General features: G+C 42.6%; 1 protein-coding gene across 1 annotated transcript in view; it reads left to right on the forward strand.

The window, feature by feature from the left end:
- Positions 1-225: 225 nt before the first annotated feature.
- Positions 226-26063, forward strand: part of tesmin (testis expressed metallothionein like protein) — a 92184-nt gene continuing 66346 nt past the window's right edge. Inside the window, exons 1-2 of the mRNA XM_063061472.1 lie at positions 226-308; positions 18535-18703. Coding sequence (XP_062917542.1) covers positions 18562-18703 — 142 coding nt within the window. The 5' untranslated portion in view covers positions 226-308; positions 18535-18561. The remainder of the gene's footprint in view (positions 309-18534; positions 18704-26063) is intronic.

Genomic DNA, 26063 nt, shown 5'->3' on the forward strand with positions numbered 1-26063 from the left:
AGTGATGTGGGAACCTGGCAGAAAGGTGTATGTGAGGTGAAGAATCTGTGTTGGAGTGCTGGGAAGTGGATACATTGAAATCTGGAAACTTGGACGAACTGCAGTACTTCATTACATGGGATAAACTTGCATATAGGCAAAATTGGAATTGATTTATGCAATTAATTATAAGAGATTATTACTATTTATGGATTTCAATATATTTTAAAATTTTTTCTTAGCAAACCTTAACACCATTAACTGCTGTGCTTCAGCCCTTCCATCCACCTGGGTGTGAGTTCCCTATTTCCAGCCATAACCTCTGCCAGGTGAGTGAATATGTGGTTGGATAAGTGATTATAGTCACAGTTGTGAGAGTTATATTGTACAACATGCCATTGAATAGACAGTTGAAGTCTTCACTATAAGAACAATGTCCTGCTGAAATGCTTCTTATTTATAGTTTATCCTCTCCAAATCGAATCTTGCTTTATTAATCATTTTATATTATTTACCTAGCTAACAAGTTGGCGTAGATTTCCTGCCAATTACTCTCAATATCTCAAAGTATAAATTCACCATCCAAAGTGGTACATAACTACCTGAACTGAAATGCCTGGTGTGACTTTGTTTATTGCCTCACTGAGAATTGCAATTGTTTTTATGCCTTTAGAAAGGGAAAATCAGATGGAGTTAAATCACTGCAAAATGATTTGAACTGGAAGATAGACAAGTTCATACAGAGAGATAAACCAGTGTCAACTGTGGAGCATCAAATGATCAAGTAACCAATCATGATTCATAATCTATGGAGTATAACCAACTGGGAGGAGGTATCAAAGAGCCATTTAGTGTTCTTGGGATTTTTCAGCAACTTCAATTAAACAAAAGGGAAAGAATAGAAAAAAATAAATTTTGGAAAGCTTTGATTAGTACCATTATAAATGCACTGGGGCTTAAATTTCCTCTTCAACTTAGTGTTAAAATTATGCTATCTTTCTTTATGTTCATTATCGCAATCTGAATTCCAAGCATTGGGACATAAAACCCTGTGAAAAACAATCAGAAATCAGTTAAACAACAGAGACCCAAGAATGCACAGCATATCCACCATCTGTTTTGGTACAGCTTTATCTTATAATTTGTATGTTAACATCTAAAGGCATCACATTATTATTTATTCAAAGCGTGTTTTAATGGAAAGTTTGGTACATGATCCTCACTAACAGTATATAAATAGGTACGAAATAAATATTTCCTGAATCAATTAGACTTAGCTTTCAATTTATATTAATAAATATGAAGCTCAGAAAATGGTTCCTTCTGTAAAATAGTCATTGATTTTAATGGCATTACAGGTTGCCATAATTATTGTTCTTTAGCTCATTTCCTGTCTTAGAAGTATTGAATGTAATGGATTCCTCTGTGATTGCCAATGAACATAACTGCACACTCTTGAACATCTGTATGAAATGTAAATATGAAGGTGGACTAGCACTCCCAAACCAAATACATGGCCTCCTCCTGGAGATCTGGGAAAAGGAATAAATGTCCTTAGAGCTCAGGGATACTCTAATAGTGAATGTATTCAAGAAGGGAGACAAGGCAGATTGCGGTAATTACAGAGGCACCTCACTCAGCAACACAATAAGTGCTTGCACATGTCCTTGTCAACTGACTCCTTTTGCCATCTGAAGAAGTGCTCCCTGAATCGCAGTGTGATTTCTGTCCATCTAGAAGTATAATAGGTCAAAACCCTCCAGCAGGATCCAAAGCGATACACTTATTATTGAGGGGAAAGACCACTGGGAGGAGCAGCAGTGTCCAGGTCTCTGACACTGAGTCAGTCTCTGTGGTTCAGAAGGGAAGGGGTTAGAAGAGAAGTGCAGTAGTGATAGGGGATTTGATAGTTAGGGGAGCAGCAAGAAGATTCTGTGGACGTGAAAAAGGCATCCAGATGGTATTTTGCCTCCCAAGTGTCAGTGTCAGGGGTGTCTCAGATTGGGTCTACAGCATTCTATATGAGAATGGTGAGCGGCCAGAAGTAGTGGTGCATATTGGTACCAATGACATTGGTAGGAAATGGGAGGAGGTCCTGAAAGAGAATATCGTGAGTTAGGTAGAAAGCTGAAAACCAGGACCTCCAGGGAATAATCTAGATTGCTGCCTGTGCTATACACCAGCGAGGGTAAGAATAGGATAATTTGGCAGATGAATGCGTAGCTGAGGAATAAGTGCAGGGTTAGGGTTTCAGACTTATGGATCATTGGAATCTCTTCTGGGGAACATATGACCTGTATGTACTAAAAGGACTGGTTACACTTGAACCAAGGAAGACCAATGTTCTTGCAGGCATGTTTGCTAGAACTGTTGGGGAGGACTTAAACTAATTTGGTAGGGGGGATGGGAACTGGAATGATAGGGCTGAGGATGGGGCAGTTGGTAGACAAGTAGATACAGTGTGTAGTTAGGCTGTGAGGATGGACAGGCAGATGATAGGGCAAAATTGCAGTCAGTGGGATGAGTTGAAGTGTAACATGAGGGCAAAATCGAAAAAGGGTGATGTACACAGGACATAATGTGTTACATTGAATGTGTGCAGTATATAAAATAAGGTAGGTCATGTGATGTTGCAGCACAATTAGAGATTGGCAGGTATGATATTGTGTGCACCAACATGTCGTGACTGAAAGAAGATCATTGTTGGGCAATTAACATCCAAGGATACATCTTGTATTGAAAGGACAGACAGGTAGACAGAGGGGATGGGGTGGCTCTGTTGGTAAGAAAAAAATGAAATCAAATTCTTAGAAAGAAGTGACATGGGATCAGAAAAAGTAGAATCCATTGTGGGTAGTATTAAGAAACTGCAAGTGTAAAAATACCCTGATAGAAGTTTTCTACAGGCCTCCAAATAGTAGCCAGGATGTGGGATACAAATTACAATGGGAGATGGAAAAGGCATGTAAAAAGGGCACTGTTACATTAGTAATGTGAAATTTCAATATGCAGGTGGATTGGAAAAATCAGGTTGGTGCTGAATCCCAGAAGAGAGGGAATTTGTAGAATGCCTATGAGTTGACTTTTTAGAGCAGCTTGTGGTTGAGCCCACAAGGGGAAAGGCCCTGTATTGGGTGTTGGGTAATGAACCAAATTTGATTAGGAAGCTGAAGGCAAAGGAACTTCGGAGTCAGTGATCATAATATGAGGAAATTCACCTGCAGTTTGAGAGGAAGAAGCTAAAGTCAGATGCATCAATGTTACAGTAGAGTAAGGAGAATTATAGAGGCCATAAGAAAAGGAGGTCATTCAGCCCATTGAGAGTGCTCCGCCGTTCCATCATGGGCTGATCCAATTCTTCCAGTCATCCCCACTCCCCTGCCTTCACTCCATACCCTTTGATGCCATGGCTAATCAAGAACCTATTTATCACTGCCTTAACTACACCCAATGACTTAGCCTCCAGAGCTGCTCGTGGCAACAAATTCCACAAATTTACCACCCTCTGACTAAAGTTATTTCTCTGCATCTCAGTTCTAAAAGGACGTCCTTCAGTTCTGAAGTCGTGCCCTCTTGTCCCAGAATCCCCTACCATGGGAAATAACTTTGCCATTTCTAATCTGTTCAGGCCTTTTAACATTCAGAATGTTTCTATGAATTCCACCCCCCCGCCATTCTCCTGAACTCCGGGGAATACAGCCCAAGACTGCCAGACGCTCCTCATATGGTAACCCTTTCATTCCTGTAATCATTTTGTGAATCTTCTCTGAACCCTCTTCAATGTCAGTATATCCTTTCTAAAATAAAGAGCCCAAAACTGCACACAGTACTTCAACTGTGGTCTCACGAGTGCCTTATAGAGTCTCAACATCACGTCCTGGCTCTTACATTCTATGCCTCTAGATATGAATGCCAACATTGCATTCGCCTTCTTCACAACCGATTACCCTTTAGGGTATCTTGCACAAGGACCCCCAAGTCCCTTTGCATCTCTGCATTTTGAATTCTCTCCCTATCTAAATGGTAGTCTGCCTGTTTATTTCTTCCACCAAAGTGCATGACCATATACTTTCCAACATTTTATTTCATTTGCCACTTCTTTGCCCATTCCCCTAAACAACCTTAAGTCCCTCTGCAGGCTCTCTGTTTTCTCGACACTACCCCTCCTCCACCTGTCGTTATATCCTCAGTAAATTTAGCCACAAATCCATCACTACCATAGTCCAAATCATTGACATACATTGTAAAAAGCAGCGGTCCCAACACCGATCCCTGTAGAACTCCACTGGTAACCGGCAATCAGCCAGAATAGGATCTCTTTATTCCCACTCTCAGTTTTCTGCCGATCAGCTAATGCTCCACCCATGCTAATAACTTCCCTGTAATTCCATAGACTCTCATCTTGCTAAGCAGCCTCATGTGCGGCACCTTGTCAAAGGCTTTCTGAAAATCTAAGTACCCATGTTTACTACATCTTCTTTGTCTAACCTGCTTGTAATTTCTTCAAAGAATTGCAATAGCTTTGTCAGGCAGGATTTTCCTTTCAGGAAACCATGCTGGCTTTGGCCTATCTTGTCATGTGCTTCCAGGTACACCGTAATCTCATCCCTAACAATCAATTCCAACAACTTCCCAACCACTGACGTCAGGCTAACAGGTCTATAGTTTCCTTTCTGCTGCCTCCCACCCTTCTTAAACAGTGGAGTAACATTTGCAATTTTCCAGTCATCCAGTACAATGCCAGAATCTATTGGTTCTTGAAAGATCATCATTAATGCCTCTGCAATCTCTCCAGCTGTTTCCTTCAGAACCCGAGGGTGCATGAGGCATGAACAAGGAGCTAGCTAAAGTTGATTGGAAGGGGACACTATCTGGGATGATGGCAGAACAACAGTGGCTGAAGTTTCTGGAGGTAATTCGGAAGGTGCAGGATAGATACATCTCCAAGGTGAAGAAGAAGTCTAAAGTGAGGATGAGGCAACCATGGTTAACAAGAGAACTCAAAGACAGCAAAAAAACTCAAAGACATAAAAGCAAAAGAGAGTGCATACTATAAAGCAAAAATTAGTGCGAAGTTAGCGGATTGGGAAGCTTTTAAAAACTAACAGACCATAAGGAGAGAAAAGATGGAATATGAAGGTAAGCTAGCCAATAATGTAAAAGAGGATACCAAAGGTTTTCCCCCCGCCCAAAGAAAAAGAGAGGCAAGAGTCGATATCGAACCACTGAAAAATGACACTAGTGTCAATACCTCCAGTTGAACTCTGTCTTTTTGTATGTTTCCCCCTAGCTGTCATTCTGTGGTTTTATATTATCATGTGCTCTTGTTTGTTTTCATGTCCATGTGCTCCTGTCCCCACTCCTGCTCTTCTCCGGCCCCTGTATTACTGAGTTACTCTGCCTCTCACCTGTTTCTCATTATTACCTATTCTGCTGCCACTTGTGACTCATTGTGCTACACCTATCATCTGCCTCTCTGTTCATTGCTCAGTGTATTTTAGTCCTGCGTTTTTACCTGTTTGTTGCAAGATTGTGCGAGTGTGTTTTCCTGAGGCTTTCTAGCATTCGTATCTGAACTCTATTCGTCTGAATATTGACTCTTACTGTTTCCCAATTCTGATTTTTGGATTTCTCTGGAATTTTTGATCACTGTCTGAACTTTGATGCTGGTTTGTTGCTCCTGTAGATTTGCTACTCAGTAAATATCACAGTGCGCACAGTACTTGGTCTGCAAGTGGGTCCCTGCTGTCCTGACAACTAGAGAGCTACTAATGAGGGATAAAGAAATGGTGAGGGAACTTAGTAAATATTTTGCATCAGTCTTCACCATGGTAGACACTAACTGTATGCCAGAAATTCAAGCGTGTTAAGAGCAGAAGTAAGTGTTGTTAGTACTGTTGGGTTTCGGTGGGACTCAAGTGCAGACCAATGAATACTTTTTTTACCAGGATTTATTAGGGAGCACAAAGGCAACAGTCTTTCAAAAACAGAAGGCAGGCACGAATCCGAAATGGCAGGCAGAGATCTTAACCAGGAAAGGCAGTCAGGCGAGGGCAGACAATCCAGAGCACACAGGCAAAAATCAGGTCCAAGAACAGGCAAAATCCAAAACACTGAATCAGGCAAAATCGGTTGGCAGAAGTCGCCATGGCAGGCTAGAACGACACAGGTCAGAACTGCGACGAACTGGCAGAGAATGCTAGTCAAAGCAGGGTTTAAATGGACAGGGTAATGAGTGAAAATTAGAAACAGGTGGGTGCAAATGAGAAGACAAGCAGGCAATTGGAGGAAGTCCAAAAAGGAAAGAGGCTGGGCCAGAACCCACATGGCCAGGTGAAAGAAAACAGAAATTAAAGACTGTTGTGATCCAGAGCTACCAGCAAAGGCCCTTCAACCCAGTGTTCAGGCCAGATCCTTAAGGTACCGCCCCCCCCACCCCCCATGGGCATCTCCAGACGCCCTTCTAGCTGGTACGGGATGGCTCCTATGAAAGTCCTTAATGAGAGAGGGATCCAGGATATCTCGAGCGGGAACCCAACACCTCTCTTCGGGGCCATAGCCCTCCCAATCAATGAGGTATTGCAGTCCACAACCTCTGCATCGAATGTCCAGTAATCGGCGCACTGTGAAGGTCTCTGAGCCATCGATGAGACGGGGAGGGCGAGGGGGCTTAATCCTTGAAACATGGAATGTAGGATGGATTCTGCGAAGGGTAGGGGGTAGTTTTAGACGTACCGCCGAAGGGCTGATCACCTTGGTGATGGGGAAAGGTCCAATGTAGCGTTGTGCCAGCTTGCGGGAGTCCACCTTCAAGGGGATGCCACATGAAGATAACCACACCTTCTGACCCTGGCGGTAACGGCGGGGGTGGGGGGCCTCGATGCGGTGACAGTCTGCTTGCTGCTTCATTCTGGCTGTAGATTGAAGCAGCGCCATTCGGGCTCGTCTCCAGGTCCGTGAACACCTCTGGACAAACGCTTCAACTGAGGGAACACCCACTTCCTCCTCCTGAGATGCGAATAAGGGGGGGTTGATAGCCAAGACAGCACTGGAATGGTGATAAACCTGAAGAAGCAGAAGGCAAAGAATTAATGGCATACTCGACCCTGGGAAGTTGCTGACTCCAAGAGGAAGATTCCTGAGACGTCACACAATGGAGCATCACCTCCATCTGCTGATTAGCCCGCTCGGTCTGGCCATTACTCTGTGGATGAAACCCAGATGAGAGGTTAACCCTGATCCCGAGTAGTTTGCAAAAGGCCCTCCAAAAGTGGGAGATAAATTGCGAACCTCTATCAGATACCACTTCAACGGGGAGACCGTGAATACGGAAAACATGCTGAATCACCAGGTTGGCGGTCTCCTTGGCAGAGGGCAGCTTGGGAAGGGGAACTAAGTGGACTGATTTGGAAAAATGATCCACTATGGTAAGAATGGTAGTGTTACTGTTGGACGGAGGGAGTCCAGTGACAAAGTCCAGTGCAATGTGTGACCAGGGCCTTTGAGGAATAGGCAGGGGTTGCAAGAGACCAGTTGGTGGCTGGCTGGAGGTCTTGTTCTGTGTACAGACTGGGCAGGCAGAAATGAAACTCTCAACATCCTTCCTCAGGGATAGCCACCAAAATCTTCGACCGATGAAAGCCGTTGTGCATCTGATGCCAGGGTAACATGCCAGTCTGGAGGTGTGTCCCCACTGGAGAACCTGGGAGCAGACAGATTGGGGAACATACAATAGATTAGCAGGGCAAGCAATGGGAACAGACTCACCCTGCTGGGCAGACTGGACCACAGATTCAATCTCCCACTGTGCTGCGGCGACCAGACGTTGCTTGGGGAGAATGGTCGTACCCTCGGGCGCCTCGTCGGTTGTTGGAAACTGCCTGGAGAGCGCGTCAGGCTTGCCGTTCTTAGAGCCAGGACGGTAGGCCAGGGTGAATCTAAAACGGGCTAAAAACAGGGACCACCAAGCCTGGCGGGAGAGGCATTTGGCTGAACGGATATATTCCAGGTTCTTGTGATCCATCCAGACTAGAAAAGGAGTAGTCGTTCCCTCAAGCCAATGCCGCCATTCCTCAAGAGCAAGTTTAACAGCCAGTAACTCTCGAATGCCGATGTCATAGTTGCGTTCTGCGGGTGAAAATTTGTGGGGAAAAAGGCTCACAGGTGTAGCTTGTCGTCCTCTGCTGAACGCTGTGACAGTATAGCCCCTACTCCTACATCAGAGGCACCAGTCTCTACAATAAACTGCCTCGTAGGATCAGGCTGAAGGATAGGTGCCGTGGTGAAACGAGTCTTTAGGTCAGAAAAGGCTTTCTTGGCCGCTGGATTCCAGGCGAACTTTGACTTGGAGGAGGTTAAAGCTGTCAGTGGGGCGGCCAGGATGCTGAAATTTCAAATGAATCGGCGATAGAAGTTGGCAAACCCAAGAAAGCGTTGGACATCTCGTCGAGAGGTGGGTTGTGGCTACTCCTCTACCACCTTGATCTTCTGAGGGTCCATCTGGATTCCTCCAGCGCTGACCATATATCCCAGGAACGAAGTTGAACTCCAGTGTAATTCACACTTCTCTGCCTTCGCAAATAACTGATTCTCCAGGAGTCGGTGGAGCACCCAACGGATGTGCTGGATGTGTTCAGAGAGGGACCTAGAAAATATCAGAATGTCATCTAAGTACGCAAATACAAATTGATTCAGCATGTCTCTGAGGACATCGTTCACCAGGGACTGGAACACAGCAGGACCACTAGAAAGTCCGAAAGGCATTACCAAGTATTCGTAGTGCCCAGAGGGCATATTGAACACGGTCTTCCACTCATCCCCCTCTCTTATGTGGACCAGATGGTAAGCGTTGCAGAGGTCGAGCTTGCTGAAGATAGAAGCACCCTGGAGCCATTCAAATGCAGATGACATAAGAGGAAGAGGATAGCGGTTTTTAATGGTGACCTCATTGAGACCTCTATAGTCCATGCAAGGAAGCAAGGACATGTCCTTCTTGGCTACAAAGAAGAACCCTGCACCTGCTGGGGAGGAAGAGAGACAGATAATTCCTGCAGCCAAGGCCTCCTGGATATACTTGTCCATCGCTTCCCTTTCAGGTGGAGACAGGGAATACAGACTAGGTGGTGAGGTTCCCAGAAGGAGATCTATAGCGCAGTCATAGGGGCGATGTGGGGGTAAGGTGGTGGCCCGAGTCTTGCTGAGTACCAGCTTTAGTTCCAGATATTCCAGAGGTACAGAGGACAGATCGGGAAACTCTTCTGTAGGCAGAGGAACCGGACTTTGAGTAGCATGAGCAACACGCAGACAATGCTTTAGGCAGAAAGGACTCCAGCTTAACGCTCTGTTATTAGACCAATCAATGTCTGGACTGTGCTGAGCTAGCCATGGGTGGCCTAACACAACTTCAGCTTTGGGGGAATCTATTACATGGAAAGCAATGCTCTCCTGGTGATTGCCAGAAATGAGGAGACTCACCGGAGCTGTAGAGTGGGTAACCATGACAGGTTTCACTCTGGTTAAGCCGCTGGCCTCCAGGGATTTCTTCAGACGGGAGGGTGGCATCCTGAGATTGGCCGCAAAACTGGAACTGATAAAGTTTCCCTCAGCCCCAGGCTCGATAAAAACTGAAACAGTGTGTCTCCTCCCTTCAGCCAGTATAAAAGCTAGTAGCAGGGTTCGAGTGACGGGGAACCGGGGGGAGGAAGTACTGCTCGCCCATAGTCCCCTATTTATGAGCGAGCGTTGGCTTTTGAGGACAGGTAGATACACAGTGACCAGCCTGACCACAATACAGACGGGAGTTGGTACTGACTAATCCTCCTTCTTTCCGAAGGAGACAGACGGGTACGATCAATCTGCATGAGCTCCGTTGGACTGGATGGGGATGACTGATGACTCGGGGAAGGAGATCTGGGTGCTGGCTGGGAAGAGGTCAGACGCCCCCTGGTGGTTCTTCGTGACCCCCAGACATCACACTCCTCCTGACGCTGTTTTATGCGGCTGTCAATCTTAATGACCAAATCGACCAGCTCTTGGAAGCCAGCAGGCAGGTTGCGGGTGGCTAGTTCATCCTTAACCTCTTTGCTAAGCCCATAGATGAACGCGTCAGATTGGGCCACCGAATTCCAGTTGATAGTGGCGGCTAGTGCGCGGAACTGAATGGCATAGTCCGAAACAGAACAGTTACCCTGACAAACTCACAACACCTCCCTTGCTGCCTCTCGCCTCTGCTGGGAATGGTCAAAGACTCTTCTCATCTCCTCACAATAGTCCTTAAACATGTGGCAAAAAGGGGCACTGCCGTCCCACACAGCCATACCCCACTCTCTTGCTCTTCCTGACAGCAGCGTGATAACATAAGCCATACGGGATCGATCAGTGGGAGAAGTAGTGGGCTGCAGCTCAAAAATCAGCGAGCATTGAGACAGGATGGATCTGCAGGTGCCTGGTTCACCATTGTACAGTTCAGGTGGAGGTAGACAGAGCTCTCGGGCTGGTTGGGTTGGAGTCTGTGGGGCTGATGGCGCAGCAAGAGAAGGCGGGTTAGAGCTCAGCGCCAGTTGAATCTGCTGTAGCTGGGAGGCTATGCTGGTTGGAGTGGCGGAGAAGGCTTCCATTGACTGGTTGATAGAGGCGAACTGCGTTTCATGTCTCCCTAACAACATGCCCTGGCGGGAGAGGGCCTCACGCACCTGGTTGGGGTCTGCTGAGTCCATCTTGGCCAGTTCGTTCTGTCGGGTTTCGGTGGGACTCAAGTACAGACCAGTGAATACCCTTTCACCAGGATTTATTAGGGAGCACAAAGGCAACAGTCTTTCAAAAACAGAAGGCAGGCACGAATCCAGAATGGCAGGCAGAGATCTTAACCAGGAAAGGCAGTCAGGCGAGGGCAGACAATCCAGAACGTACAGGCAAAAATCAGGTCCAAGAACAGGCAAAATCCAAAACACGGAATCAGGCAAAATCGGTTAGCAGAAGTCGCAATGGCAGGCTAGTACGACACAGGTCAGAACTGGGACGAACTGGCAGGGAATGCTAGTCAAGGCAGGGTTTGAATGGACAGGGTAATGAGTGAAAATTAGAAACAGGTGGGTGCAAATGAGGAGACAAACAGGTAATTGGACGAAGTCCAAAAAGGAAAGGGACTGGGCCAAAACCCACATGGCCAGGTGAAAGAAAACAGAAATTAAAGACTGTTGTGATCCAGAGCTACTAGCAGGGGCCCTTCGACCCAGTGTTCAGGCCGGATCCTTAACAATTACTGAGGAGAAGGTGCTTGGGAAGCTGAAAAGTCTGAAGCTCGATTAAATCACCTGGACTAGAAGAACTACACCCAGAGATATGAAAGAAAACCAAAGAGGTTGTGGAGGCATTACTAATGATCCTTCAGGAATCACTGGATTCTGGAATGGTTCTGGAGGACTGGAAAATTGCAAATTTGGTTCCACTCTTGAAGAGGAGAGGGAGGCAGGAGAAAGGAAATTATAGGTCAGTTAGCCTGACTTCGGTGGTTAGGAAGATGTTGGAGTTCATTATTAAGGATGAGGTTTCAGGAGGCATATGATAAAGTAGGCCAAAGTCAGCATGGTTTTCTTAAGAGGAAATCTTGCCTGATAAACATGTTGGAATTCTTTGAGGAAGTAACAGGCAAGATAGACAAAAGAGGGTCAATGGATATTGTTTACTTGGATTCTTAGAAGGCCTTTGACAAGGTGCCGCACATGAGGCTATTTAACAAGATAAGTGTCCATCGTATTACAGGAAAGATATTAACAAGGTCAGAAGATCTATCCTGAAGTCCGCAATCAGCTTTTTCATCTACTAACACTGAGTGTCAGGTTGTTGCTGCAACACTAATCCTTTAGTTGGTATATTTCACTCCTGTACGTTCTCTCAATTCCATCTGAAATTCTACCAACAATGGTTGTATCATCAGTAAATTTATAGATGGTATTTGAGCTATGCCTAGCCACACAGTCATGGGTATAGAGAGAGTAGAGCAGTGGGCTCAGCACACACCCCTGAGGTGCACCAGTGTTGATCGTCAGTGTGGGGGAAATATTATCACCAATCTGCACAGATTGTGGTCTTCTGGTTATGAAGTTGAGGATCCAATTGCAGAGGGAGGTACAGCAGCCCAGGTTCTGTAACTTCTCAATCAGGATTGTGGGAATGATGGTGTTAAATGCTGAGCTACAGTCGATGAACAGCATCCTGACATAGGTAATGGTATTGTTCAGGTGGTGTAAGGCTGTGTGAAGAGCCATTGAGATGGCGTCTGCCATTGACCTATTGTGACAATAGGCAAATTGCAATGGGTCCAGGCCCTTGTTGAGGCCGGAGTTCAGCCTCAGACTAGAGAGGCATCCATCTAGAACAGAGATGAGGAGGAATTTCTTTAGCTAGAGGGTAGTGAATCTGTAGAATTCATTGCCACAGATGGCTGTGGAGGCCAAGTCATTGAGTATATTTAAAGCAGAGGCTGATCAGTTCTGGATTAGCCAGGGTGTCAAGGGTTAAGTGGAGAAGGCAGGAGAATGGGATATGAGAAAGGTAGAAAATTTGCATTATGAAATAGCTCAGCAATCTCGATGGGCCGAACAGCCCAATTCTGCACCTATGACTTATGGTCTTATGGAAGTTCAGTCTTACTAACGACAGTATAGTGAAAGAGGCCAGCATGGACAGCTTGTCCACAATGATAAAACAATACTAACTCTGATAGATAGGTCACATCATCATCATCACCATCGTGGCTTGGCTTCGCGAACAAAGATTTAGGAAAGGGCTGCCCACGTCTTCTGCAGCCTTGCTGGTGGCTGACGAGGCCAGTACGGGACAGGCAGGCCTGGCCACAGCGACTGCAAGGGAAATTCTGTTCTGGTTTTGGTGCTGCTGTGTCACGGTTCTTCCTCCTTCTTCTTTTGTCCTCAATGCCCGCCCTGCGTGTGTTCTCGAAGGAGACAGACTGGTGAATGGTGTGTCACCAGGCCTCGCGATTGGAGGCTAGATTAGACCACTGGCGATGGTCAATGTGACAGGCACCAAGGGATTTCTTCAGAGAGTCCTTGTACCTCTTCTTCGGTGCCCCTCTGTCACGGTGGCCAGTGGAGAGTTCACCATACAGCACAATCTTGGGCAGGCAATGATCCTCTATCCTGGAGACGTGCCCTGCCCAGTGCAGCTGCATCTTTAACAGCATGGCCTCAATGCTGGTGACCTCCGCCTGTTCGAGGACTTTGATGTTGGTGACGAAGTCACTCCAGTGGATGCTGAGGATGGTCTGGGGGCAGCGCTGGTGGAAACGCTCAAGGAGTTGTGGGTGGTGATGGTAGGTGACCCATGACTCGGCGCCGTACAGGAGGGTGGTCAGTACAATGGCTCTGTACACGCTGATCTTTGTGCCTTTCTTCAAATGCTTGTTGTTCCAGGTTCTTTTGTACGGCCTGCTGAAATCGCTGTTTGCCTTTGCTAGTCTGTTGTCAATCTTTTTGTTGATCTTGGCATCTGATGAGATGGTGCACCCCAGGTAGCTGAACTGGTGGACCGTCTTCAGCTCTACCTCACCGATGGTAATGCGGGGAGGGTAGTAATCTTCATGAGGTGTAGGCTGATGGATAACTTCTGTCCTCTTCAAGCTGACTTCCAGTCCGAAGAGCTCGACAGCCTCTGCAAAGCAGGATGTTATAAGCTGCAGGGCTGTCTCTGTGTGGGCAGCAAGGGCAGCATCGTCGGTGAAGAGTAGCTCGGATGAGTTGCTACAATATCTTGGTGAGGGACTGTAATTGCCTCAGGTTGAACAGTTGCCATCGGTGCGGTATCGGATGTAAACACCGTCCTCATCATGAAGGTCTTCTGTGGCCCTTTCGAGCATCATGCTGAAGAAGATGGTGAAGAAAGCGCGAGGACGTAGCCTTGCTTTACTCCGTTGCCTATTGGGAAGGGTTCTGAGAGGTCGTTGTTGTGTCTGACTTGGCCACGCTGATCTTCATGTAGCTGGATGACCATGCTGAGGAACTTTGGGAGAAGTTCATCTGAACGCCTAACTCACATCTCCCCAAAAAGATCATTTACTCCTAGTTGAGGGAATGCCAGCATGTCCCAGTGGGCAAAGGAAACACTTTAAAGATGACATCAGAATTAGTCTGGAGAGATTCAAGGTTACATCTAAAAACTGGGAAGATATTGCACTCCGTAGGTACACCTGGAAGAAATCTGCTCAAGAGGGAGTTGTTCTACATGAGGACGACCTCCATTGTGCCACAGAGACCAAGTGGCAACTGCAAAAGAAGAGACTGAACAACCAGTAGACCCAACCACTAACCACACTCACCGCTTAATATGATGGCTTTCTTTTCACAGATAGTTATCTCAAGAAAGTGAGTTTCTGCTGTCTTCATGTGTTCTTGCTTGTTTTCTTAAGCTTTCTCTGTCTGTAGATGTCAATGGGTCTATTTAGTATTCAAACAATAGTGAGGTCATCCATTTATGATGTCTCATATACATCAGTGCAAGCATAAAACTAGTGCTAGAAGTTGGAGTGGTGGGACCCGATGTCAGCGGTGTGATTGCTGAAACATAGAACAGTACAGCACATATGAATGTTTCAGCCCACTATGTCGTGGTGACCTATATAAACCTACTCTCATGATCAATCTAATGTTTCCCTCCTACACAACTCATGATCAAATGAATGCTTCCCTCCTACGCAACTCAACTACCATCCATTTTTTCTTACATCCATGTGCCTATCTAAAAGTCTTTTAAATGTTCGTATTCTATCAGTCTCCACCGTCACCCACAGCAATGCATTTAAGGCACCCACCAATCTGAGTAAAAAACCTACCTCCCTAAACTTTCCTCCACTCACCTTAAATGTGTATTTGGTAGTATTGGCCTTTTGTCACCCTGGGAGAGAGGTCCATTCTAACTATGGCTCTTTTAATCTTATACACCTCTGTCAAGTCACCTTTCATTGCCACAGTAGCATAATGGTTAGCATGACGTTATTACAGCTCAGGGCATCAGAGTTCAACTATAAGCAGTAAGAAAGTTTGTTCTTCCCATAAGCACATAGGTTCCTCTGCAATCCAAAGGTATACTGGTTAGTAGGTTAATTGTTCATTGTAAATTGTCCTGTGATTAGGCTAGGTCACAATAGGTGGGTTGCTAGGTGTTGAGGCTTGTTGAGCTGGAAGGGCCTGTTCTAACGTAGATAGACAGACAGGTCCTGTAATCAAGGCTGCATCCTAGTAAATCTGTTCTTCACCAACACCACCCCTTCAAGCTTCCACATCATATAATGAGGCAACCAGAACTCAACACAATATTCTAAGTGTGATTTATAGAGCTGCATCATTACTTTGTGGCTCTTAAACTCAACTTCCTGACTAATAAAGGCCAGCATACCATACACCTTCTTAACCACACATTACAATAACATTGAGAGATCAATGGACTTGAATCCCAAGATCCATTTTCTCCTCCACACTACTAAAATTCCTGCCATTAACCTTGTACTCTGACTTCAAGTTCAGTCTTCCAAAGTGTATTGCTTCACACTTGTCCAGATTGAACTCCATTTGCCATTGTTCCACATCTATATCCTGTTACCACCTATGGCAACCTTTTTCTCTGTCCACAACACATCTAAACTTTCCCATAAAACTCACAAAGAGCAGGGGTCCCAAAACAGATCTTTGCAAAACATCATTAGTTACTTATCTCCATAATCAGAATCATTATCAGCTTTATTATCACTGACATATACTGTGAAGCTTTGGGACAGCAGTACAGTGCAATACATAATAAATTACTGTAAGTTACACAAAATATAGTGTAAAATAGCAAGGTAGTATTCATAGGTTCATGACCCGTTCAGAAATTTGCTATTGGAGGGGGAAGAAGCTGACACTAAAATGTTGAGTCTGGGTCTTTAGGGTCATGTGTCTTCTGCCTGATGGTAAAAATGAGAAGATGGCATATCCTGGATGGCGAGTCCTAAATAGTGAATGCTGTCTTCTTAAGACATTGCCTCTCGAAATGTCTTTGATGGTGGGGAGGGTTGTGTCTATGATGGTGCTGGCTCAGTCTACAACCCACTTTCAATCCTGCACATTGGAGCCTCCATACCCAGCAATGATTCAACCTGTCAGAATGCTTTCCGCTGTACATCTGTAAAATTTGCTAATCTTTAGTGACGTAGCAAATTTCCTCAAACACCTAATGAAGTATAAACCACTGCGTGCTTTCTTCATCATTGTGTCGTCATGTGTTGGGCCCAGGAGAGATCCTGTAAGATGTTGACACTCAGGAATTTGAAATTGCTCATCCTTCCCACCACTGATCTCTCAATGAGGACTGGTGAGTGTTCTCCCAACTTACCCTTCCTGAAATTCATGATTAATTTCTTAGTTTTGCTGACATTGAATGCAAGGTTGTTGTTGCACACCACTCAACCACCTGATCTATCTTACTCCTGTATGCCTCATCACCATCTCTCCAGTCAAAATATGCTCCGTCTTCTACCATCTTCTGCATTTGTGGGCAAGCCAGATCCAAATGCACGCTGCCAAGTTTATGTGAATCTCTGCCTCATGACTTTCTGGATGAGCCTATCATAGGGAACCTTTGCCAAACACTTTACTAAAATCCACATACACCATATCCAGTGCACTAACCTTCATCAATATGTTTTGTCACCTCCTCAAAACCTCAATTAGGATCATGAGGCAAGTCCTGCTGCTTCTCCCGTCATCTGAATATCTTTTTCCTTTGCTGGTGTTTCTAACATAAGGAACAAGCTGAAAAGGGTTGAAAGGGTTCAATTTAATATCAGAGAATGTGTGCAGTATACAACCTGAAATTCTTATTCTTTACAGACATCCATGAAACAGAAAAAAACCCCAAATAATGACAGAAACATCAGATCCCCAAAACCTCCCTTCCCCTCCCACGCACTACAGCAGAAGGATCAACCCTGCCCCTCTCCCTTCCCCCCCCCACCATGCAAGCAATAGCAAAAGCCTCCAAAGAGACCTTGATCTACAGTCCATCAAAAACTACAGTCCATAACCCACCATCTCATATCTCAGACAGGCTCTCCCTTACTAGCGAGGGAGAGCGAGATCACCTCTGCAACAAGGAGAGCAGAAGACCAGCTGCTCACTGTTTTGTTGTTGCATTTTCCATGGCACTTCTCCAAGTCACCAAACTCAAGGACCAACAGGCTCTCACCATCAAAAGAGAGAGAGGATTACTCAAGTACAGGGGTCCTTTTCTAACAGCAGCGCACACGGCCTGCTGTCTGGATGTTTCTGTCTCCCATGACGCTTCATTCAGTGATAACGGTGTAGAAGCAGGTTGTCTATGGGGCCACACCCTGGAGTTGCACATCTTCCATGCCACTCCTGGAGATATCGAAATCTCAGGCCACACGGCCAGTCCAAGAACCCACCACAATTTAAAATTTGCTCATTGGTAAGCTTAACTAACATAGTTTTACTAATATGGATATGTTTATTGCAAAAAAGTAAATATTCGTGGAGGTGATAAACTATATATATAGTATTAACCATTATGATCACTGAATATGTGTTCAAACACAAACAATAGAAGAAAGAATATAAGCAGAGCGAAGCCAATGCCACTGGCCCAACCATTTACTATCCAAATACTGATGTATACACCAGATCTGTGAGCATTTCAAAACTGCTCATCCAAAGTCATATGTTCTTGCAACTCTCTAGCTGTGCAAAGCCAGTGTGAAATATTTCCTGTGAAAATATCTCACTGCTCTTGGGTTGTAGAAAAAGCCATTTGCTGCTTCATTTAGTAGTAAAGATAATCATTACATGATTTTTTATTATGGTTAGGGTTTAACGATTTGAGGGGTGACACATATACCAGGTGCCAACGGAATTTTTATGCGTGCCATCTTGGGCACATGTGCCATAGGTTCACCACCCCTGCTATAAGCGTCTATGGGAAGCAAGATAAGAGATAGCTTGGGTATTTATCATAGACTTTCATAGAAGATAAGCTTGGCCCTTCCTTGTTGACATGGTAGATGATGCATAGAACAAATTTTGGCACTTCAAAATTTAAGGCAGGTTTAATGCAGTAATTAGCATTCTTACCTGAGAGTCTAGTGTGCTCCTTGATTACAATATGCACAAAGTTAAAATTAAAGTCTGTCCTAAGCCTTGTGGCCCAGTACGAGATTATCTTCTAATCATTTAATGTTATTGATGCTCAAGAAGAGCAATGGGCCAAAAAAAATTGCAGTGAGACCAAATACCAAGCTTATCATCAGTTCTGCATAATCTCTATCACTGTTCCGTATTTAGAACATTTTTATTTTCTATTTTTTAATTTCACCATCAAAATGTTTGTAAGAAATATTTAAATATATTTTCCATTTAAACCATAAATTTAGACAGCATGACATTGTTTAATTGGCAAGTTAACATTTTAAGACAGATATCAGAAGTTAAAGATTCTTTACACATTGATGGTATTAAGATACAATTTTTTTATTTTTCATTTATTGAGTAGGTTTTCTATCAACTGAAAGGTACTCAGATGTTTGTCGTAAATAGTACAAACCCCGGGCAACTGAAAGCAATCAATGTTCTTCCTCCGGGTCAGATGATGGATAACAAAGATCAATGCATTCACTTTAATTCACTGGCTGGTTCAATGGAAAACACTGCAGTACATCCAGGTAGAGATACTGTAAAAATTAACTGAAAATATCTGAGACCAGAATTGTCACCTCTTGTTAATAGAAATGTGTTTTCATCAGATAAAAAGATAATTTTTGTATTATAAGGTCATAATTTTGTAAATGTGAAAGGGTACAATGCTTCTCCAGTGTGATCCCTGCTGAAGATGCTGGCCATATTTTTTGGGGGGGGCGTTATATTGGTGAATAGATAACTCAGATTTTAAGCTTTCTTAATGCCTTACCAATATTGTTGCAGTATACTCAAATGAGAATCCAACATTGTTTTCATATTACCAATGAATATACCCAAGAGAAAATCAGTTTAAATTACTCTTTCTAAGACTGTATTGCATGATCACCCATCATCATTTACACATAGTCCACAAATAATATTTCATGGCCCCAGCACTTCAGCAGCCTTCTTGTTCTTTATAGCAATCATACTTTTCAAACTATTAAGTACGTTATTACATTCTGTTTATTTCAATCTCAAATATTTATCCTTTTCTTTTAGAAGAGTTAATTGGCACAGCTAATCTTATTGATAGATTCATTTAACACACACACACAAAATGCTGGTGAACGCAGCAGGCCAGGCAGCATCTATAGGAAGAGGTACGATACGTTGACTGTACTTCTTCCTGTAGATGCTGCCTGGCCTGCTGCATTCACCAGCATTTTTTGTGTATGTTGCTTGAATTTCCAGCATTTGCAGATTTCCTCATGTTTGATAGATTCATTTGTTTTGTGAGTAAAAATAATCTTGTTTTATTTGAGATTCTGCATTGGCTTTCGCACTTAGTTTTCTTCTTGTGACAAAAATACTAATAAAATATTTTACTGTCTTCACTCCTTTCTGACTTCTTATTGAACAAATGGAAATTTTTACTTCCTTGAAGCATGCCACGCAAATATTTTTTAAAAATTCTACTCTTTTAAACTGATAAAAATAATTTGTTACATATAATTTGCCTTTATGCAAGATTTGGCTGTTTCTATATGAGATCTTCTTTATAAGAGCTTAAGATAAATGTGGTTACTTTGTGAAGTATTTTTAAAGATACAGAATCTCATTTAAAGTATCAGTAGAATTCTAAACCCTTTAGTGTGGAAACAATAATTTATCTTCGACCATTTTAGCAAATGTTGCTCTTTTCAAATTTGAGTGCATCCTCAAGAACATTAGTTCTACCTGCTAATGGAAACCAATAACATCATAGTCACCTTTGCTCATGTGTTCTGCACATGGAAGTCTTCTGCAGTATTTGGTTTAGTACCACAGTATCATGCTCTGTTAAGAAATAACACCTGAAGTATTAGACAAACCTGTCAGATGCACTTTCCACAACAGCAAATGGTCTGCCATTGCAACATTGACTGCCTAGAAAAGTCTTATATTAAACAAGTATTACCTAATTAGAGACCTTTTCAAATTGTGTGCCGAGGGACTCATCCTTATCAGCTGACTGATTTGGAAGTTCTTTTTTTTTAATTTTATTTTTATTTGGATAAGGAGTTCACAATTATCATGTACTTTTTTCACACATATAACCTTTTCCATTTTTTATATGTATAAAACTACAATTATTTATACATTCTTAAGTACACATTGAGATGATATAACAGCAAAATAAACATTTAAATAGATAATTATGTACTGTGGTAAATCTAACCTATTAGGCTAAGTAATGAAATTAGTTGTTAAGAAAATTGGTAATAATAGTTTCCATACAACCCTTCTGGACCTTTTCCACTGGTCCAAAATGTTGCATACAAGCCTATATACCAATCATTGTAGGTGTTTATATCCCAATTTGTTCGTGCTTGTTCCTGCCCACAGACATAATTATCCAATCCCTATGTACTTATTTACTTAATTTTTTCTTTTTTTTTTATCCCTTTCCCAAATCTTTCCCTTTACTTGTGTTAATTCTCTATTTTCCAAAAAAAAACAACAAACATTTAGACTAGGGGTGCTTACGTTAGCAATATTACTGTGTTGATGAGAAGAGCAATATAAATCATTAGGAGAGTCATCTAAAGTCTGCTCGCATTGGGGTTATATATTCAATCCATTTATTCCAGATTTGATAAAATGTTTCTTTTTGAGTTCTCAGGGAGTAGGTCAACTTTTCCATTTTAAATATTTCCAAGATAATTTCGTACCAATCTTCTAATGTAGGTGGTATTGGATTTAGCCATTTTCTAGTGATTGATTTCTTACTTGCCGCTAAGAGGGCCTGCAGCAACTTTATATCTTCCTTCTGTTCAAGGAACAATACATGCCCCAAATAGAGCGTCTCAAAGTTCAGAGGTATCTGGGACCTAAGTACCTTAACTAATGTTCTATGAATACCTTCCCAAAATAGACTTAATTTAGGGCAATCCCAGAAAATATGAAAATGATTTGCCTCCTTGGAGCCGCACCTTCTCCAACACATCACATTTGTATCTTTATATTTTTCCTGATATGGGGTCTTGAAGTATCTTATAATGTTTTTCCAACAATGTTCTTTCCAAGTCAAAGAATTAGTCGAGGACCATTGAGAGCTGCAGATTTTCCCCCAAGCCTCCTCTGAAAGTACCAACCCCGCTTCTTTCTCCCACTTCTCTTTAATATACAGTGTATTTACATTTTTAGCATGGGAGAGTGCATTACATAGGCGAGAAACTGATTTACTAGGTATTGAACTGCAAGCCGAATTCAGAATCTTGAAAAATTCTAATTCTACTGTTGATAGGTCTGTATATCTACAACTCTGGTTAACATAGTTTCGTATTTGAAGGTACCTAAAAAAGTCATTATGTTCTAGGCCATGTTTGTCCTGCAGGATTTGGAAACTTTGTAATACTCTTTTATCTATAAATGAGAGGTAGGTTGTAAGACCTTTCTTTATCCATAGCTCAAATCTTTTATCTCCTCTGTTGGGAAGGAATTCGGTATCATATGCACACCATCTAAAGAGTTTTAGCATGTTATTAATTCCACATGAATTAACCACCTTCTGCCATACTTTTAATGTAAGATTTATCCAAGCATTATTAAATTTTTCCAACTGGGCCATCAATCCTTTGTCAGCTATTGAGGCCTGAAGAGGAAAACTGTCAACTAATCCAAATTCTATTTCCTTCCATCTAGCCTTGTATTCCCTATTACACCAATATAACAGAGGGGTTATCTGTGAGGCATAAAAATAATTTCTCAGGCAAGGAAGAACCATACCTCCTCTTTCCTTCCCTAACTGTAAGGTGTTATATCGAATTCTAGGTTTCCTTCCTTGCCAAATGAAGCGGGAAATCCATTTGTCCCATTCCCTGAATTGATTATCATCCACCTCCACTGGTAAAGTACGGAAAAGATATAATAACCGAGGAAGAATATTCATTTTTACAGTATTTATCCTTGAATTTAAACTTAAAAAGGGGATAAGATTCCATCTATGCATATCTGCTTTTATCTCTGAGATTAATGGCCCATAATTTACCTGTGACAGTGTTGAAAGATCCTTCGGCAGGGTTATTCCTAAATATTTTAATGATTTAGCTTCCCACTTAAGATCATATGTATCCTGCAATTTTTTGGATGGTATATAATTTAGGGACATAACCTGCGGTTTCTTTACATTTATTTTATAACCTGATATTTTCCCAAAGTCATCCAACAGTGTAAACAATCCTATAAATGATTTTTCTGGTTCACTCAGATAAACCAAAACATCATCTGCGAATAACGCCACTTTTTGTTCAATCCCTGCCACCTTGATACCTTTTACGATTTCGCTCTGTCTTATTAGTTGGGCAAGTGGTTCAATATATAGCGCAAAAAGGAGAGGAGAAATTGGGCATCCCTGTCTAGTGCCTCTCTCTAAAATGAAGGAGTCAGAGAGGTCCCCATTTATCTTAATTCGGGCTGTTGGGCTGTCATACAGAGTCTGAATTACTTTAATAAACCTTTCTTGAAAGCCGAATCTTCCTAACACTCTGTATAGGAATGCCCAACTAACCGAATCAAAAGCTTTCTCAGCGTCCAATCCTACTACCATTGTCTCTGTCTCGTTCTTATTAACCTGTTCTAATATGTGCAGAGTTCTCCTTATGTTGTCCTGTGTTTGTCTTTGTTGAATAAATCCAATCTGGTCTAAATGGATTAGGCCAGGTAAAAGCTTTTCCAATCTGCGCGCTAATATAGATGTAAATAGTTTGTAATCTAAATTAAGAACACTAATTGGCCGATAATTGCCACATTCTAGTTTATCTTTACCCTCTTTAGGAATAACTGAAATAATCGCTTCTCTCCAGGAAGGTGGAGTTTCTCCTCTCTGCAGGATCCAATTAAAGGTGTTAAGTAGTAATGGGGCTAACTGTGTCTTCAGGGACTTGTACCACTCTGAGGTAAACCCATCAGAACCCGGGGACTTTCCAGCCTTTAACCTAGAGATAGCCACGTTCAGTTCTTTGACAGTTACTGGTTCTAATAAACTTTCATTTTGTAAATCTGTAAGTTTAGGTAGATCTAAAAAATTCAATACACTGTCTATGTAGGGCTCATTGGGGGCCCGGGGTTGGGAGTACAGCTCTCGATAATACGTTTCAAAACTCTCTTGAATTTTCCCTATTGTACTCTCCACAAGCTTTGTCTTTGGATTCTTTATTTTATGAATTGTATTGTCTGCTTGTTGTTTTCATAATTTATATGCTAATAATCTAGCTGATTTACCTCCTACTTCATAATTCTTTTGTCTCAGGTAAAGAAAATTTCTTTGAGTTTCCAACGTATAAATATCATCAATTTCACTTTGCAATTTCCTAATTTCCTGTTTTCGATTTGAATTACTTTTGTTGCTATCTCCAACTTGAAGTTGTTTTAATTTTCCTTGAAGGTCTGCTAATTTTTGTGCATTGATTTTTTTCATGTGAGTAGTAATGGAAGTAATTTTCCCTCTCAGTACAGCTTTCAATGTATCCCATAAAATCACTGGTGATGTTTCTCCCGTGTCATTAAGGTCTAGATATTCTTTGATTTCTCCCCTTAATCTCTCCATTACTTTTGGGTTATTAAGTATATGTGAGTTTAGCCTCCATAGTGTTTTCCTCATTTTCCTTTCCAGGATTAGAGACATAGAGACTGGGCTATGATCCGGCAGATCAATTGTTGCAATATTACAGCTTTTTATCCTGAGTCTATCTGTATTAAAGATAAAGAAATAGTCTATCCTTGAATAGGCTGAATGAGGGAAAGAGTAATATGTGTAATCTTTACTAGTAGGGTGTAATTCCCTCCAAACATCTATAATTCCCAACTCCTCCATCAATGAATTCACTTTCCGAGTCAGAGGTTTATTCTGAGTAACTATTCTTGAAGAATCTAATATAGGATTTAATCTAATATTAAAATCCCCTCCACAAATTACTACCCCTCGAGAACTGACCATTAGGTCAAAAATGTGTCTATAAAATGACCATTCACTACCTGGAGGAGCATAAACATTCAGCAATGTTATTTCTGTACCTTCTATTCTTCCTGTGATTTTTACAAACCGTCCTTCTTTGTCTCTAGTCTCTGAAATATGTTCATAATTAAGAGTACTTGATATTAAAGTAGCTACCCCTCTTTTGTGACTCGATTTATATGATGAATAAAATACATGCTTAAAGCCCATTCTTTTTAATTTTCCATGTTCAGATTGGCTCATATGTGTTTCCTGGAGGAAAGCTATTTGTGCCCTCTCTTTTTTCAATTTAGACATAATCTTATTTCTTTTAATTGGATTCAAAACCCCATTAACATTATAGGAAATTATTTTTACCAATTCAGTTTGCATTTTTCTCTAGTAGAAAAAAAGCACTCTCCTTTTCTAACCAAACAGTAAGCAATCCCTTCTCAACAGTAAACCAAGACATATAACCACACCCTAGACATTTCTGAACGTATAACATTTGAAAATTTTCCCCGACTTCCCACAGTGAGGCCTGAGCACCGACCCTCCTCAGTTCAGAGGGATAACCTCTATATTCACCCTGTGTTAGAGGGCCCTCAGCAGTTTGAATAATCATAGAGAATTTTCTCCTATTTATGTCTCGACCATATTGCTATCATTCAAGTTATTCCGCCTAGATTATTTTCAGTTACCAGTTTTCATTTTACTTTTAAGTCCGATTTACTCTTTTCAGTCATTTCTCTTAATTAATCTGTATTCTCTGTACATTTCGCGTCTGAATATTTGCAGCTTTTCCTTGTAGTTTGACACTCTGGTTCGAGTGGAGCGTCCTCACCCCACTAACTGCCACGACTTCTGCCGAATCCTCTCCAGTAGCGACTCCGGTTGGGTGATAACTTTAATAGGTAGTCCCCGGTCCGCCAGGTCCGACGTTGCCTCCTCCACCGTAGCGTAAGTTTTTGTCCCTTCGTCGTAAAAGACTCTCAGCCGAGCTGGATACAGGGTCTGGAATCTGATGTTGTTTTCCTTCAGGACACTCCGTGTTTCCGTATATTCCTTCCGTCTGGCAAGAATCCCCGGTGCGTAGTCGTGGTCTAAACTGATTTTACAGTTGTTCCACACGAAACCTTTCTTTTGCCATGCTCTTTTAAGCACCTCTTCCTTCGTTCTGTAGCTGAGAAATCTGATCAGAATCGATCTGGGCTGGGTGCCTGCCGGAGGCTGTGGTGCCAACGCACGGTGAGCCCTTTCTATCTGTAGGTCTTTTGCGGCCGGTATATCAAGGTTCTCTCTAAGCAGCTTCTCCACGAAGGGAATCATCAATCCGGGTTTACCTTCGGTTCCTTCGGGAACTCCGTAGATCCTCACATTTTCCCTTCTCGAGCGGCCTTCTTGATCTATTAGTTTCCGCTGGAGTTGGTCTTGTAGCTTCAGCATTTCTGCTATCACTTCCTCGGCATTTTGTAGCTTCTCTTCAATTCCAACAATCCTCGCTTCGGCTTCATCTATCCGCGAGTTAGTTTTTACTATTTCTCCTTTAATATCTTCCAGCTGTTTGCTGTTATCTTGTCGGAACTCGCGAATCTCTCCGAGAATCAAAGACAGAGTCACCGATTCCCCCTCATTATCTCCGTCCTGGCTTGCCGTGGGGGAGCTAGGCCCGTCGCCTTGCTGCATCTCTTTATGTTTATCAGCCTTCGAAGCGGACTTTTTATTCTTGTTCTTAGACATCATCCTTGCCCCTTTTATTAATATAGTTATGCAATATTAAGTATTTGTCTAAATTCGATTTTGGGGCAGTTTACCTTCTTTTTTGTCGAGAGACCTTTTCCTTACGCCGCCATTCCCTTGATGACCCGGAAGTCCTGTTCCTGATTTGGAAGTTCATTAAGAAAACAGTCAATATTCATGGGTTAGAG

The sequence above is a fragment of the Mobula hypostoma genome, chromosome 11, assembly GCF_963921235.1.
Source record: "Mobula hypostoma chromosome 11, sMobHyp1.1, whole genome shotgun sequence".
NCBI lineage: Eukaryota > Metazoa > Chordata > Chondrichthyes > Myliobatiformes > Myliobatidae > Mobula > Mobula hypostoma.